This window comes from Chiloscyllium plagiosum, unplaced genomic scaffold (genome assembly GCF_037043375.1).
Source record: "Chiloscyllium plagiosum isolate Xiang-an unplaced genomic scaffold, Cpla_swu_hap1 HiC_scaffold_2, whole genome shotgun sequence".
Classification (NCBI taxonomy): domain Eukaryota; kingdom Metazoa; phylum Chordata; class Chondrichthyes; order Orectolobiformes; family Hemiscylliidae; genus Chiloscyllium; species Chiloscyllium plagiosum.
Genome location: NW_028270140.1, coordinates 92613202 through 92627677, shown reverse-complemented (window position 1 = coordinate 92627677; position 14476 = coordinate 92613202). Strand labels below are relative to the sequence as shown.

General features: G+C 43.2%; 1 protein-coding gene across 1 annotated transcript in view; it reads left to right on the top strand.

Moving 5' to 3' along the window:
* man2a1 (mannosidase, alpha, class 2A, member 1) overlaps positions 1–14476 on the top strand; it is a 246509-nt gene that overhangs the window by 147302 nt on the left and 84731 nt on the right. The window contains exon 13 of the mRNA XM_043710422.2: positions 8739–8904. Coding sequence (XP_043566357.2) covers positions 8739–8904 — 166 coding nt within the window. The remainder of the gene's footprint in view (positions 1–8738; positions 8905–14476) is intronic.

The following is a 14476-nucleotide window of genomic DNA, read 5'->3' as shown; positions in this document are numbered from 1 at the left end:
TCTTATCATTTATCTCTTGCATTCTCCTCCGTCTGTTAAGAAGAAGAATACTATGACTTGGAATGTTTAGGAATGGTTGCTGGGCAAAGTCGTTCACACTTGCCTCCCAGGCATAAGTCATACTGGGGATGGTAATAACCTTCTCGGTTAATACTACATGAAAATGCAGCAATGCAATGTAAAAATGTTGCTTTGTTGACCAACATTTAGTGATCATTAATTTGATAGTATGTGCCATATGTTCGATTGGATCATTTGAACATGGATAGTGGGGTGATAATGTGATATTGATCACTCCTTATTTCATACATGTATCTTGAAATGGTTTGCTAGTGTACTATGGTCTGTTGTCAGATATTATCCGATCTGGGTATCTTTGGAAAAGGTGTGCCCTCTTTTATGCTGTATTATGTCTAAGAATATTGAAAATAGCACTCATTGTGTTCTGTGGAGTTGCCTGTGTTGGACTGGATAGACAAAGTCAGAAATCACACCAGGTTATAGTTCAACAGGTTTGTTTGAAATCACAAGCTTTCGGAGCATTGCTGCTTCATCAGAAGTCATCATATGACTTCTGACCTCATTGTGTTAGTAAAGGTTCTTCTCATGTTGCTAAGTCACTGAACTGTGGGTAATTTGTGGAATTATTCCATCATAAGGATGTAATCTTCCATATGTATTATTGGTCTGTTGCTGCTTTTGCCCAAGGAGTAGGTGTAAGATGGTCTGGATGCAGAGGCTCCCTCACTCCTGGAGATGAAATATTTTGCGAGCATTGCAAGTTATTAAATACACTGTTTTATTCCTGCCCAGTACACAGATTGAAATGGAGATTGCTGTGGGAGGAAAGCCTTGGCCTGTATCCTCTGGAGTTTAGAAGAGTCAGTAGTGATTTAATTGAAAAATGTGATGCTGAGGAGACGTGACCAGGTGGATGTTGAAATCATGTTTCTTCTGAGGAAATGTAGAACTAAGGATCTAATTTTAAATATAAAGAGGTGCCCAATTAAAACAGAGATGAGGAAACTATTTTTCTCTCAAAGGGTTGAGTCTTGGAACCTCCCTTGCTTACAAAACAGGGGATACAGAATTCTAAAATCCTTTTAAATAAAAAGTAGATAGATTCTTGATTATTGGGAATATGCAGGGATGTAGAGTTGAGGTTAGAATCTGATCAGCCATGATCTTATTGAATGGCAGTGCAGGCTTGAATGGCCTAGTGGCCTACTCTTGTTCTCTGTATGTTTGCATGTGTGTAGACTTGTATGTTCAGGACATCATCTCACACTATTCCGTGATTGCCACAAAATTCTTGTGTCAGCATTGCCTAGCATTCAGATACTTTCATATCCTGAAGCCTTTTGCGATACTGATTACATTAACAAAGCTATCCAAGCACCTAGTGAACTAGAGTGCAATGTAATCTTTACCCTTTTGTTCCTCTCATTTTTTCCAAGGTTGAATGGGCAATTTATTCCAGATTTATGTTATTACTTTTAAGGATTGTCCACTGTAAAGTATATGACTGATGAGAATGAATTTATATTTTTCATCATTAAAGAGTATAGTGATTGTAACAAGGTCAGCCAGCTGGACAGCAAAGAATATGTGGTCCTTGATTGGGGCTGTTAATTTGGTCCAAGCACAGAGCCCAGGCTGACAGTAAGTGTCAGTAAGCCCAGGAGTGTCAGAGATTCTGGTACTCTGCGAGCTGACTCTGAAGAGGCAGTGCTAATGTTAAAGACTGTGCATGTGTCAAAAAGGATGACTTGGTGACAGGATACTGTACCCTGTGGAATTATTTCAGTGGCAATGAGAGAAAAGCACCGTCCTGAAGAAACTTGCTCGCAACAGCCACCTTTGAGTTGGGATAAGCATTTTATACATCATGCTTTTGTTTGGGAAGCTTGCCTCGTTGAACACTGCTATTGAGGACTAGGCCCAGTATGCTGAAAGAATGCATTTTTTTTTCAGCAAACAACATTGTGGCAAATGAGAAGCAACGAGTAATTTTCCTGACAGCCTGTGGAGCCACAGCGTTTTCTGTTATTGGGAGCCTAACTTTCCCTAGGCACTAGATATTAAAACCTTTCAAGACAGATATATTTAAAGAACACCATGACCATAAGCCGCTTCCAGTTCTGAGATGCTATCGCTTTTACTCAACAATTCAAGAACTGGGGATATATGTATTGGGATTTTTTTTAACTAGGTAAAGACGACTGGCAGAAGAATGTGATTTTGATTTAACCCTTAATGAGATGCTTTAAGACTGTTTGTTATGTGGGATTAATGATGGAACTGTGCAAAAGTACCTTCTAGCTGAAGCCCAACAAGACTTCAAACAGACGCTACAATTGGAGAATATGACTTGCAGGGTATTCTGATAGAAGTGGACACCCTCACCAGTCTGACTGAGCTTGGGGAACACTGCTTGACTCTAGGCAATTGCATAGTCTCACTCAGGACATATCCTGATCAGAGGGACCTTGGGTCAGCCCAAACCCCAAAACAAGGCCAGCCTTGACTACAAGGTTAAATTGTCCTCATGATCCTGGCTGGCAAGTCATTGTAGTTGTTGCTAGTATGCGGACTGGAAAGTGCTAAAGAATCCTACTACAACTAAATTGAGCAAGATAATTCATAGGGCAGTATGCAGGGGAGTTAATACCCTGGAAAGTCCACCTACATATGATTGGAAGTTAAATTGCTTAGCAATATCCAAATCAGAACTAATCAACTAAACATCTGGTTAAAGGGTCATCCAGTTCTAATGGAGATCAATATCGACACAACTATATCTGTAATAGGACCAGTTTTTACTGGAGTCCAGTACTTAATTTTGCACAAGACCTTGGCTAAGCTGAGAACCTGTATCAGGGAATCTTTACAGATTAAGGGTATAACTTGGGTCTGAGTCTGTTCAGAAAAGCAGCTGGTTCAGTTACCACTGACTGTGGGCTTGGGCTCAAGCTAGATGGGGGAAATTGATTGCAAGAGATTCACCTCGATTAGGTCAACATTTTTCAGATAGAGAATGGCGGCCTGAGTGAAGTCCTAATGAAATACTTGGAAGTCTTCCTGGAAGGTCTAGGGATTATTAGAGGAGCCACGGCCACCTTGTATGCTAACTTTGAAGTAATTCCATGATTCTGCAAGGCCCATCCAGTGGCATTTGCCTTAAGAGCCCAAGTAGAAGCAGAAATCAAGAGGATGGAAAACAAAGGATTCAGCAAAGCAGTCCAGTTTGCAGAATGGGCAACACCAGTCATACCAATTGTGAAGCCTGATGGCTCCGTTAGTCTTTGTGGGGATTTTAAACAAACGATTAGCTGCTTTTTGCAGCAGATGGAGAACATTTTGCAAGGTCTACCTCAGGTCGCCATTTATCTAGATTACATCCTAATAACAAGGAAAAATAATAAGGAACACTTCGAGAACTTGGACGTAGACCTAAGGCACGTTTTCAAGGCAGGTATATACCTAAGAAGGGAAAAATGTGTGTTCCAGGCCCCTCAAGAGACCTGTTTGGGCTACAGTGTCAATAAAACTGGATTACACCCATTAGAAGAAGACAGTCAAAGGTGTTTCCAGTTCCCATGTCTCTCCAGGAGCTTAGGTAATTTCTTAGACTGGTAAATTACTCAAGAAACATTCATAACTTGGCCTTCATCTTGGCACCCTTGTATTAACCCCTAAAAAAGGGTCAGCTTTGGAAATAGTCTCATAGACAAACCCTAGCTTTCAATGAAGTAAATAAACCGCTATCTTCCTCTAAGCTTACTGAGCTTAGGGAGAAGAAGGTTGAGAAGAAGGTGACTCAGTAGAGCTATTTAAATGATCAGAGGTTTAGACAGGGTAGATATGAGAGCCTTTTTCTTTACATGGTGATGGCTAGCACGAGGGGACATAGCTTTAAATTGAGGGATGATAGATATAGGACAGATGTCAGAGGTAGGTTCTTTATTCAGAGTAGTAAGGGCATGAAATGCTCTGCCTGCAACAGTAGTAGATTTGCCAACTTTAAGGGCATTTAAATGGTCATTGGATAAACATATGGATGATAATGGAATAGTGTAGGTTAGATGAGCTTCAGACTGGTTTTGCAGGTCGGCGCAAAATTGAGGGCCGAAGGGCCTGTACTGCGCTGTAATGTTCTATGTTCTAGATGATGGCACACTATGTTCCCAGGGAAGATCTGGTACCGACATGGTAACTTCCTGTATGACATCGGGATGGTATTAGCTCACAGATGGCCCAATGGAGAGGAATGCACAATTGTGCATGCATCCAGGACTTGGCCTAATGAAGAGCGTAAATACTCCCAGATAGAGGAAGAAGAATTGGTGGTCATATTTGGAATTAGGTTGGCTTCACCAGTACCTTTACGAATGAAGATTTATACTAATAACAGACCACAAGTCTCGTACTTGGTTTGCTTAAAGAGGACAAGGCAGTGCCTCCCATAGCTTCAAACTCTATTCAGTAGTGACCTCTAATACTAAGTGCTTACAATTATAGATTAGAACACTATCCGGGAGGCAGAGTAACGAATACTGATGCTTTGAGCTGCCTTCCATTAGCTGATATACCATCGGTGGTACCATCATTGGAGGACTCTGTAATGGTACTCTATTTTCTGGACACACTCGCAGTCACAGCTGACAAAATCAGACTGTGGGCGCAGAATAATCCAATCATGTCTAAATTGAAACAACTGGTGGTGATGGGGGGAAACCAAAGGGTTGTCACAACTGATATTGAAACTTTTTTGGACCGTTGGCATCAGCCCACAGTAGAGGACAGCATATTGTTATAGAGAGGAAGCGTAATTGTCCCAAGCAAGAATTGACACCAAATACTTGCTGAAATCCCCTAGGACCATCCAGGGTTTTCCAAAGGATTTTGGCGAGATGTTATGGCTGGTGACTAACCAGTGCCTAGCGTGCCAATATGGACAAAAATTACTGCCAACAGCTCCCCCACACCCATAGGAATAGCCAGGTAAACCTTGGACTCGATTACACATCGAGTATAGGTCCTTTCATGGGCTCAATGTTCTTAGTCATTGTAGCCGTTCACTCAGAATGATTGGACGTGCATAGAGTCCGTTCATCAAATTTAGAGAACTACATGTATTCTTTTTCAATACGTGGAGTCCTGGAAGTGTTGTTCACAGATGGCCATCATTTGCCAGTAGGAAATTTGAGTATTACCTTAGGTCGAATGGGATTTGACAAATAAAGACAGCTCCATACCCACTCATCATCCAATGGGATGGTAAAAAGAGCAGTCTATACTTTGAAAGCTGGCTAGAAGAAACAGCCTACAGCCTTACTGGATGCGCAACTGTCGTGGTTCTTATTTGATTGTAGGGCCACTCTACATACACCTACAGGGATAGAACTGGCAGAGTTGTTAATGGGTATAAGACTTTGCAGCAAGTTAAGTCTGATCTTCCCAGTCCAGGGCTTCAGGGACGCCAATGCCAGACATTAGACTTTGCCAAGTGAGACAGAGAATTTGATATGGGGACAAAGTTAATGTAAGAATCCCAGAAGTGGTCCTGGATGGGTAAGAGTCATGTTTGAGGCAAGGTAAGGACCAGTGATATATAAAGTTTGGGTAAGTACGACAGTCTGAAACAAGCAGGTGGACCAGATGAAAGCCACAAATTTGCAAACAGTTTGGGAGCAAAATGTGCCCAGCCCTTTTGAACAATCAGAAAGACTGCTAGAACCCATGGGTTAACACAGTCCACCAAGCATTGATGAGTCCTCTGAATTAGAAATGGACATGATGGATGTAGCCACCTCGACACCTTTGCCCTCCAAAGAAGAAATTGAAAGTCTACTGAAATTTAGGGGTGGCATGGTGGCTCAGTGGTTAGCACTGCTGTCTCACTGCGCCAGGGTCCCAGGTTCGATTCCAGCCTGGGGCGACCGACTGTGTGGAGTTTGCACATTCTCCCCATGTCTTCATGGGTTTCCTCGGGTGCTCCGGTTTCCTCCCACATTCCAAAGATGTGCAGGTTAGGTGAATTGGCCATACTAAATTGTCCATAGTTGTTATGTGCATTAGTCGGGGGTGGGGGGGGGGTTACTCTTTGGAGGGTTGGTGTGGACTTGTTGGGCCGAAGGGCCTATTTCCACACTGTAGGGAATCTAATCTAATCTTCCTGAGGCACTCCTAGCACAAGAGGTGAGCTCCTGTGTGTTACACGCTGCCTATATTGGACACCGAGTCGGAGGAACCTGATTGATGCTAAAATGCATCAGGTGGCTCTCCAAGAAAAAGAACCAGCATATGTCCTCAAACTCAGAGGGAGAGTGATGTAATGATTGTAACGAGGTCAGGCAGGTGGACATCAAAGAGTGTGTTCCCTGATTGGGGCTGTTAATCTGGACCAATCGGGAGCCCTGGCTGACAGATAAGAACAGAAATGTTGTTCGCGCTTACCCCTGCCCGGACGGAATTTTACATTGGTCCCAAGGTCCGTACTTCCCCCGGAACCTGTGCCCCACAACCTAAGCCGCCTCCGGAATTTCAGTTTTGACCCTTTTAAGGACATAAAACAGTGAGCCCTGTATCGACTGCTGCTGCACACCGTCCACCTCTTCTCCCTCATCCACTGACCGAACACGTCTTGGCGTATCCATTTGCCACCAGGTGGTGGGTGTGCTCTCGATGTGGGAGTACTCCCCCCTTTCTCTTGGGGACCTGGGGTGGAGGATGCTGCACGCAGCGGTCCCCTGCAACCGCAGATTGCGATGGTTCACGGACTCCCAGCCCAACTGTTTGTTCTGTAGTGCTGTGGAGTCCATGAACCATGTATATATTGGGTGTGGGTGCTTGCACTCCCTTTTTGATTTCCTCAAAAATCACCTCCTCTGTTTTTGGTTGCTCTTCAGTCCCACGCTCCTGATCTTCAGGCACCCGGTACGGAGAGGGAAGGGCAGGTCTGAGGATCTCCTCGTGGGTCTGCTCCTGGACCTGGCCAAACTGGCCATAAACAGGTCCAGGCAGCGGCCTGTGAAGGGGGTTGTTAGGGCCGACTGTCTGCCCCTCTTCTGCGGTTACGTTAGAACCTGGGTGTCTCTGGAGAAGGAGCACGTGGTGTCCACCAATACCCTAGAGTTGTTCAGGGAGAGATGGGTGCAGCAGGGAGTGGAGTGCATTATTTCCCCGTCCAATTCTATTTTGATTTAATCCCTGCCCTCCCCATCACTGTTTGATCACGCAGCATTGCCCTTTGATGTGAAGGGCACTGCTTGTCACTGACCACTTAGATGTTTGATGTTTTTTTTCTTCTTGGTGGTAGAAACTGAATAAAAATTCGTGCACCTTGTGTCTTTCACTGTGTCTCACAGTGCACACACAACATGGGTGCTGGGGAAAAATTAAGCAGTGCCGTAGTTAGGCAGTAGCGTGGGGGAGAAAAGAAAAAAAAGAACAGAAATGTCAGACAGCTTATTCACATAAAATGTAGGAGCAGAAGCAGACTATTTGGCCCATCAAGTCTGCTTTACTATTAATGAGATTATAGCTCCTCTGACAATCTTTGACTGGACTTAGTGATTCCTTCCTAAATTGCCTCCAATGCCAGCATATTTTTCCTTTGATAAGTGGATCAAAACTGTTCACAGTATTCCGTCTGGCCCAGTGTGACTGCATCCTCCCTGCTTTGCACTGCTCCTTGTCTTGGTTGGCAGTCCCTTGATTTGAGGATATTGTCCACTCTGGGTCGTACATTTCTGCCATCTGTCTTCATGTAACGGAACACATTGGCACGTTTTTGGACAGATGAGACAGGATCTTGTATGATGGCTCTCTTTTTACGCAATTTCACAAACTGGCTCTTGAATAAAGGAATTTCTGCCTTAGATCCCTCTTTGTTTTTTCCTTCTCCTCTGGAATATGCTGACATCTCTGCATCATCTCACCAAAGTATAAGCATCAAGATGATTCCTCTAACCTTCACAGCTGAATCTTTCAGGTTCTCAAAATGTATTGTAAGTGGTTACATTGAACATTGTAGTTCCATTAACTTTTATACTATTGTTCAATTGTGGCTATTTCTAACATGGCAGAAAGATAAACGAAAGACTTGCAATTTGCACAGATGTCAATTTAGTAACAACCACATTGTTTGTTTGTTTCTCACTTAAAGTTAATTGAGACTAAGACATTGGCCAGGCACAGAGCATCTTTGAAATAGTACATTTGGATCTTTTATGTGCATCTGATACGGTAAATAGAATATCAGTTTAACATTTAATTCAAACAACGCCTATTTTTGACACTGTGCTGGGACTGTCAGCCTAGATTTTTGTGCTGTTGTGTATGGAATAGTGTGACTTGAATGCGCAATCTTCTAACTCAGATGTGAAAGTTCTGCCAGCTGATGTTAGGCCACAGAGATCAAAGAAATAATGTCATTACCTATAAATTGTCTGAAAAGGATGAAAATTTTCCTTTGAGCTAGGTTAACACTTGATACATGAGGAAGATGTTTGCATTTTTCAGTTTCTACTGATAGAAGTCTAAAATTTTTCAAAAGGAATTTGGGTAAGATTTCAGCTTTTGACATGTATATGCGCTTTGAGTTGTTTTTAATCAAACTAAATGTTTTTGGTGTCTGTATACTAGATCAAACAATAATTTGTGCATTTTGTTAACATAACAGCATTTGAAAAATCATGGCAATATCTTAAGGAATGGAAATGTTCATGTTTCAGGTTCCTTGTCCTTTATAACCCAACAGACCAGGACCGCATTTCTGTTGTAACAGTGCAAGTAAATTCTCACAAAGTAAGAGTGCTGACTGGTTCAGGGCAGCCAGTGGAAGCCCAAATTAGTGCAGTCTGGGACAGATCCACTACAATTTCTAAAGACCTATTCCAGGTGTGTTATAATTTATTTGTTTTATTATTCACATTTATTTGTTCCTTTAAGTATACTTAAACAATGAATGAGACCATTCAACAACAAATACAGTTACGAAAAGGTCTGATCCAGTCAGATCAGCGAGGTTTAAAGAAGTCTGTTTGCTGTGTTTAATGCAAAGATAAATCTGTTAAGTTTACTACAAATAGCTCCTGAGGCAATTTTCTGCTGGTTCTTCCTCAGTAGAGGGCCATCAGGAATGACAGCCCTTGTTAACCAGCGAGTCAATTGTAGCACCATCTTACTGCCCATCTGTAATCCGTGAGCACAGCAAAGACTAATAAGTCAACCTAGTGTCTACATTCTCTGTGTCGATTAACTACTCAATGGTTAACTGCACCATTATTCTGTCATATTTTTGTCATAGTTCTATATCAGCTGCTCCACTCCAGACTTTCATGTTTGCAATTATCACAGAAACTGCTAGTTTAAACATATTCTAATTCTGTCCCCAAACCAATGAAGTGAAAAATTGAAAGTCAACATAATCCTTGTTGACCATTGGCTGCACTCCCATTTGAGAGCTTGATGACTGTGGTGAGTTTAATCTGAAACCCCCATGCCTCCGGGAACAGGCGAGATTCAGAAATCAGGCCTTGTGGTGCTCTGAGCTGGTAGGAAGTTGAATTCTGTTAGTATCACTGGTGCAGGTCAAACAAAGTGCTCGTGCTGTTCCATGATCAGTACAAAATACAGCCCATATTTAATATAATTGCATTGTAAAAATAAAACAACAATGCTGTGCTGTCAGGGTCTGAGTGAAAAACATCAGACTTGAAGTTGAACAAGAATGATAAGTTACAACACTATTTAGTTACATAGAACAGAATCTTACAGGGGTCTGAACAACATGGGCAATCGTAAGAAATTTGGCAGAAGCACTCAAGACATCCAGCAAGGCCAGGCTCACACTAGGGAGCAGCAAGTTGCCTATTAAGGGCAATATCTGCATGTTAATAACTTTACTAACTGCACATCTCACTTCACTAATATGCAGCTTCCCACCCTAGCATCTTCTGTGAGCAAACTAAATGCCAAGAATTTGCAATGTGCAAGTCAGAACAAGTACCTGCTGAGTTCAGCATGCAGCTAGCTACAAAGAGCCTCCATGTTGCTCAACATGCAACGACCCCTCAGGGCACAGTGCATCGACACCCAGTGCATACACCTCTCATCCATGGATATCAGCATCTGATATTTGCCAACCCCACATAGCACCTCTCCAAACCACTGACAACATGTTTAGGAATCACCGATCTGCATTAAAAGGCTGCTGCAAAGACACTTTGTACACGTAAACAAGTACTGAGCTCACAAATTAAACAAGACTGTTCCATGCTGCTTTAGCTGTCATACACCTAACACCTACCTGCATACACTCAACATCCCTGTCTTGCCTTGCCATTTCATCCCAAATAGCATAGTCGTACAACCAGGCAGCTTGCCCTGCTGGTTAGTAGTCCTCAGTCAAGGGGGTGTGCATTTTGTATGGCAGTGAGCTACATCAGTTTCACCTTGCACCATGTGCCAATGCCTTACACTGATTTGTGGGGAAAATCACCAGTCTCTGAGTCAGAATCGGGATTCAACGACAGAGTTTATTGTATAAAGAAACCAGAGCACCGGGGGGAGAGAGAGAGAGACGTTTGTTAGCACAACTGTCAGCTGCGAGCCTTCTCTCACTCTCGGAGCACATGTCATGATATTTTATACATTTTGTGGTACAATAGCTCAAGTATCATTTGTACAGCATGCTTTGTTTACAGAAAACATCACAAAATCATTGTCAGTTTCAGTGGTTGTGATCGTCCTTCTTGAGAAGGCAGATCGTTTTCCATTACTGCAGATCTGAAGTATTAACACTTGTATCCAAGCAGTCTCAGGTAGTTAACATTTCTATCTAAGAGGGTGGCTGGACTCGGACACTTCGGCGAGTAGTAGATGTTACTGATGTGTATTCTCTCCCCCACTCGCCTTAAAATAATCATCTGTGTCTATTGCGCTGATATCCTGTTAGCCTCAGGCAGTATCTGTGTATGCTTTGCTGTATTTTCCATGTAATGGCTCAGCGGCCATCTTGTGTGCTAAGTGACCAGTTTATGGCTCACCAGCCATCTTGTGCTTCTGCGCCTCGTGTCAGCATGCCCCGTGTCAACTCACACTTCAACTGCAACCTAGATAGCAAGCATGTGCAAACTGCCCATGTCTCCCACTCTTAGTGGAGTAGTCCTCACTGAAGTCCATAGAGGCATCCATCAGTTAGGGTGCTCCAGCACAGTAATCAAGGACATTCTCTGATACCAATCCTGGCGATTGACAACAGTCAGGCATCTCTGTTAGGGATTGGGCTCTGGCTTCTGCAGTCTAATGAATGGGGCACGGTCAAGCCTGTGGTTCCATAATGGTCATTCTGGGGGTTAGGGCTTACATAGCCAGACATATGTGTACAAGCTTCAATAAGGGCACTTCTCATCCCTGGCTGTCTAACTAAGTCACTCAAGGTGATAGGCTAAGATCAGTCCATTGGGTCTGTTCAGAGAAACAAAGGGCAAAAGGGGTAGGGAGGAAAAGGTGGGCTGCTGCTAAAACAAACAGACTCAGGAATCTAATTTAGGCTGGAGTAAACAAGAGGTTATGGATCAGAGCAGGGCTTGTGTTTATCAGAGGTCAACAGCTCCCTAGCTTCAAGGTTGGCAATCTATAAGCACACCTGGCAATAATCACCTCGTATGCTAGGGACTGGGAGTGTTGATTAGTGTAGGCTCATGTAGATGAGTTAGATGGAGACCTGGGGAGGTGCGAAGCCTAAGATGTTTTTGGGAAGGGCTATTAGGATGGTGATCTGGATGTTTGGGGCCTCACGGAAATCGAAGCTGGAAACCACTACCTGAAAAGCATTTTGAGTCACCTTTCATTGAACTGAAAATTTACAGTATAGTGGTGAAAAAAATAGCAGCAACCACACTCAGAGTGGGTGGCATAAATGTCTTGAACTGTGCTGAAGGGGGCAACAAGATCGACTGATGTGAAGCCCTTTGGAGGGCAACAAAATGTGACATTGCACCATGCATATAGGACACAGATTTGCAGCCTCCTACTACTTGACAATCTTAATCACAGTACTGTACACTTCCATGCGACCTTCACATTAACACATTTGAACACAGAGGCTAAGGACAGAATAGGGACGTTGGACAACGTGGGGCAATGGTTCCAGCAGATCTCATTGCCCTATATGTGACTTTTTCATCTTGCTTCTACTTGTTGCATTAGGCTGTCAACAAAGACATTAATCCATGGTACATCCTGTATGGGTATAAAGTTTGACATCACGCAGCCACAGTTACAATCAGGGCTACACATATCTTCAAGCAAATTGGTGTAGTGCAAAGTCAATCACATTTTCTCTGTGTGATAGTACATATACAGTCCATTGTCACCAAAAGTTTGACTAAGGTGCCCTCAAAATTGTTTTTTTAATTTATTTCCCTTTCATTATATTTTGGTATTGTCCCAGATTCCACAGTGGGGGTGGAGAGATCCTGCTTGGCAGCAGAGTCCATTGGTTCTGGGCGACCCCAAGGGCATTTGCATCCAGGTGGCCCCGATATGCTGCAGAGTGCAAGTGAAAACTTCCAAGGGCTGGCACAGGACATGCATAGTAAACGTGGAGGGTCTGTCCATCACTCAAGTGTCCAGAGAGGAATTTTTTTAATGGGTCTGTGTGTGGTTCCTCCTTTAGCTATGTGCCTCTTCTCACTACCCTATCCCCTTGAAAGGAAGGGCATCTTGAAATTGTCATCAGACTCCCTGTTCCCACGTCTTCAGTCCTGAGGACCAATGGCAAAGGCGATGAAGTATAGGTTTGCTAACATGTCCACAGAAGCAGCCAGAAGATTGCATACACCAGGTAGCTACATCCCCATAGTTTAGCTGCAATCCTGCAGCCTCTGAACAAAAAACATCATTGCCTCCCACATATCTGTCTGCCGTTTCCATGCCTCCCTGTGTATTGGGATGACTTCCCTGGTTGCCAACATCACAGGGTCCTCTCTTGCCTGGGCTGAGCAGATGCCTGGTTTCTGGCAGTCAACGGAATGCCAGCAGCTTAGGAAGGTTCTTTCTCAGCCAACTACAGAAATGTCATAATGAGATACAAGAGAAAGAAGGCATTGAGTCCAGAGGTTTGAACTGATGTGGAATGATTGACACTGACTAGGGTTAATGAGAGAGTTTCAGTGGAATGAAGAGTGGTGCTTTAATGGGATATCAATGGCCTTACCACTATATTATTAATCCACAGAGCCAGGTAATATTCCAGGGACCGAGGTTGAAATCTTGCTATGGCAGATGGTGGTATTTGAATTCAATAAAAAGTCTGGGATTAAGAGTCCAATGTTGATCATGAAACTGTTGCTGATTGTCAGAACAACTTATTTGGTTCACTGATGTCCTTTGTGGAAGGAAATCTGCCTTCATGTGACTCCAGATGCACAGCAATGTGGTTGCCTGTCAACTGTCTGCTGGGCAATAAATACTGGCCGGGCCGTGGTCGCCACATCCTGTGAATGAATTTTAAAAAAACTGAAATCGGGGGCCAGACCCCCTCAAAACCTTTTAAGAAGGTAACCCAGACCCTAACTTCTATTTTTTTGTCAAGGCATATGTAGAGTGGATATTCAAGAAGTAATGCAGCTTGTCAAACCACTCAGCCTTAAACAAAAGAGAATTTATTTAGACAGTACAATGAAACACGAACAAAAGCAAACCGAATTTAGAATAAATAACTTGATAACTCAACTGACTGACAACTTAATGAAGCTGTTCCAATCCCTGCAACATCCCATAAACACACCCCTTGGCAAAAGGTAAATTCAAACACAGGATCTTACATGCAGGAGAGATTTCAGAGAGAAAGTCCAGGCAAGACCTCTGTTGAAGCTTGGAACCTCTTTTCACTGATGCTGCTTCTCTAGGTCCCTAGCAGTTTTCTGACTGCTTGCTGAAATAAACCAAACTAGAAGAAAACCTGAATTGGTAGAACTGGCCACTCCCTGCCATTGTTCAAAGTAATCACTTCTGAACAAATCAGCTCCTCAACTTTTATGACCCCCATTTGAAAAAATTCAAGGAGAACATAACATTGCCACAGTGGTAAGACATGGATGTCTCAGCATTCCTGCAGAGCAGTCTCAGTTTTCTACTTTAAGGCATAGGATTCTCTCCTCATGGTGGGTGATGAACCTGATGTTGGGCACCCATCTGGGCTCTTTCTGCTGTATTTGGACTGTCTTCTCTGAGAAGGAGAAAGGGAGGGACTAAGTGAGGTAAAAGTGGGTGGCACAGCATTAGTGTAGGTGGTTTGGTGAGGTGTCGTGGGCAAATCAGGAGGCAGTGCACAGGATATGCATGGTTAATGGTGTGGTTGCTGGAATAAAAGCAAATTCCCCTCCAAGCCGCATACTGTCTTGATCTGGAAATGTATTGTTGTTTCTTCTGTGTTAAAGAAACACTGCTGAAGAAATTTCTG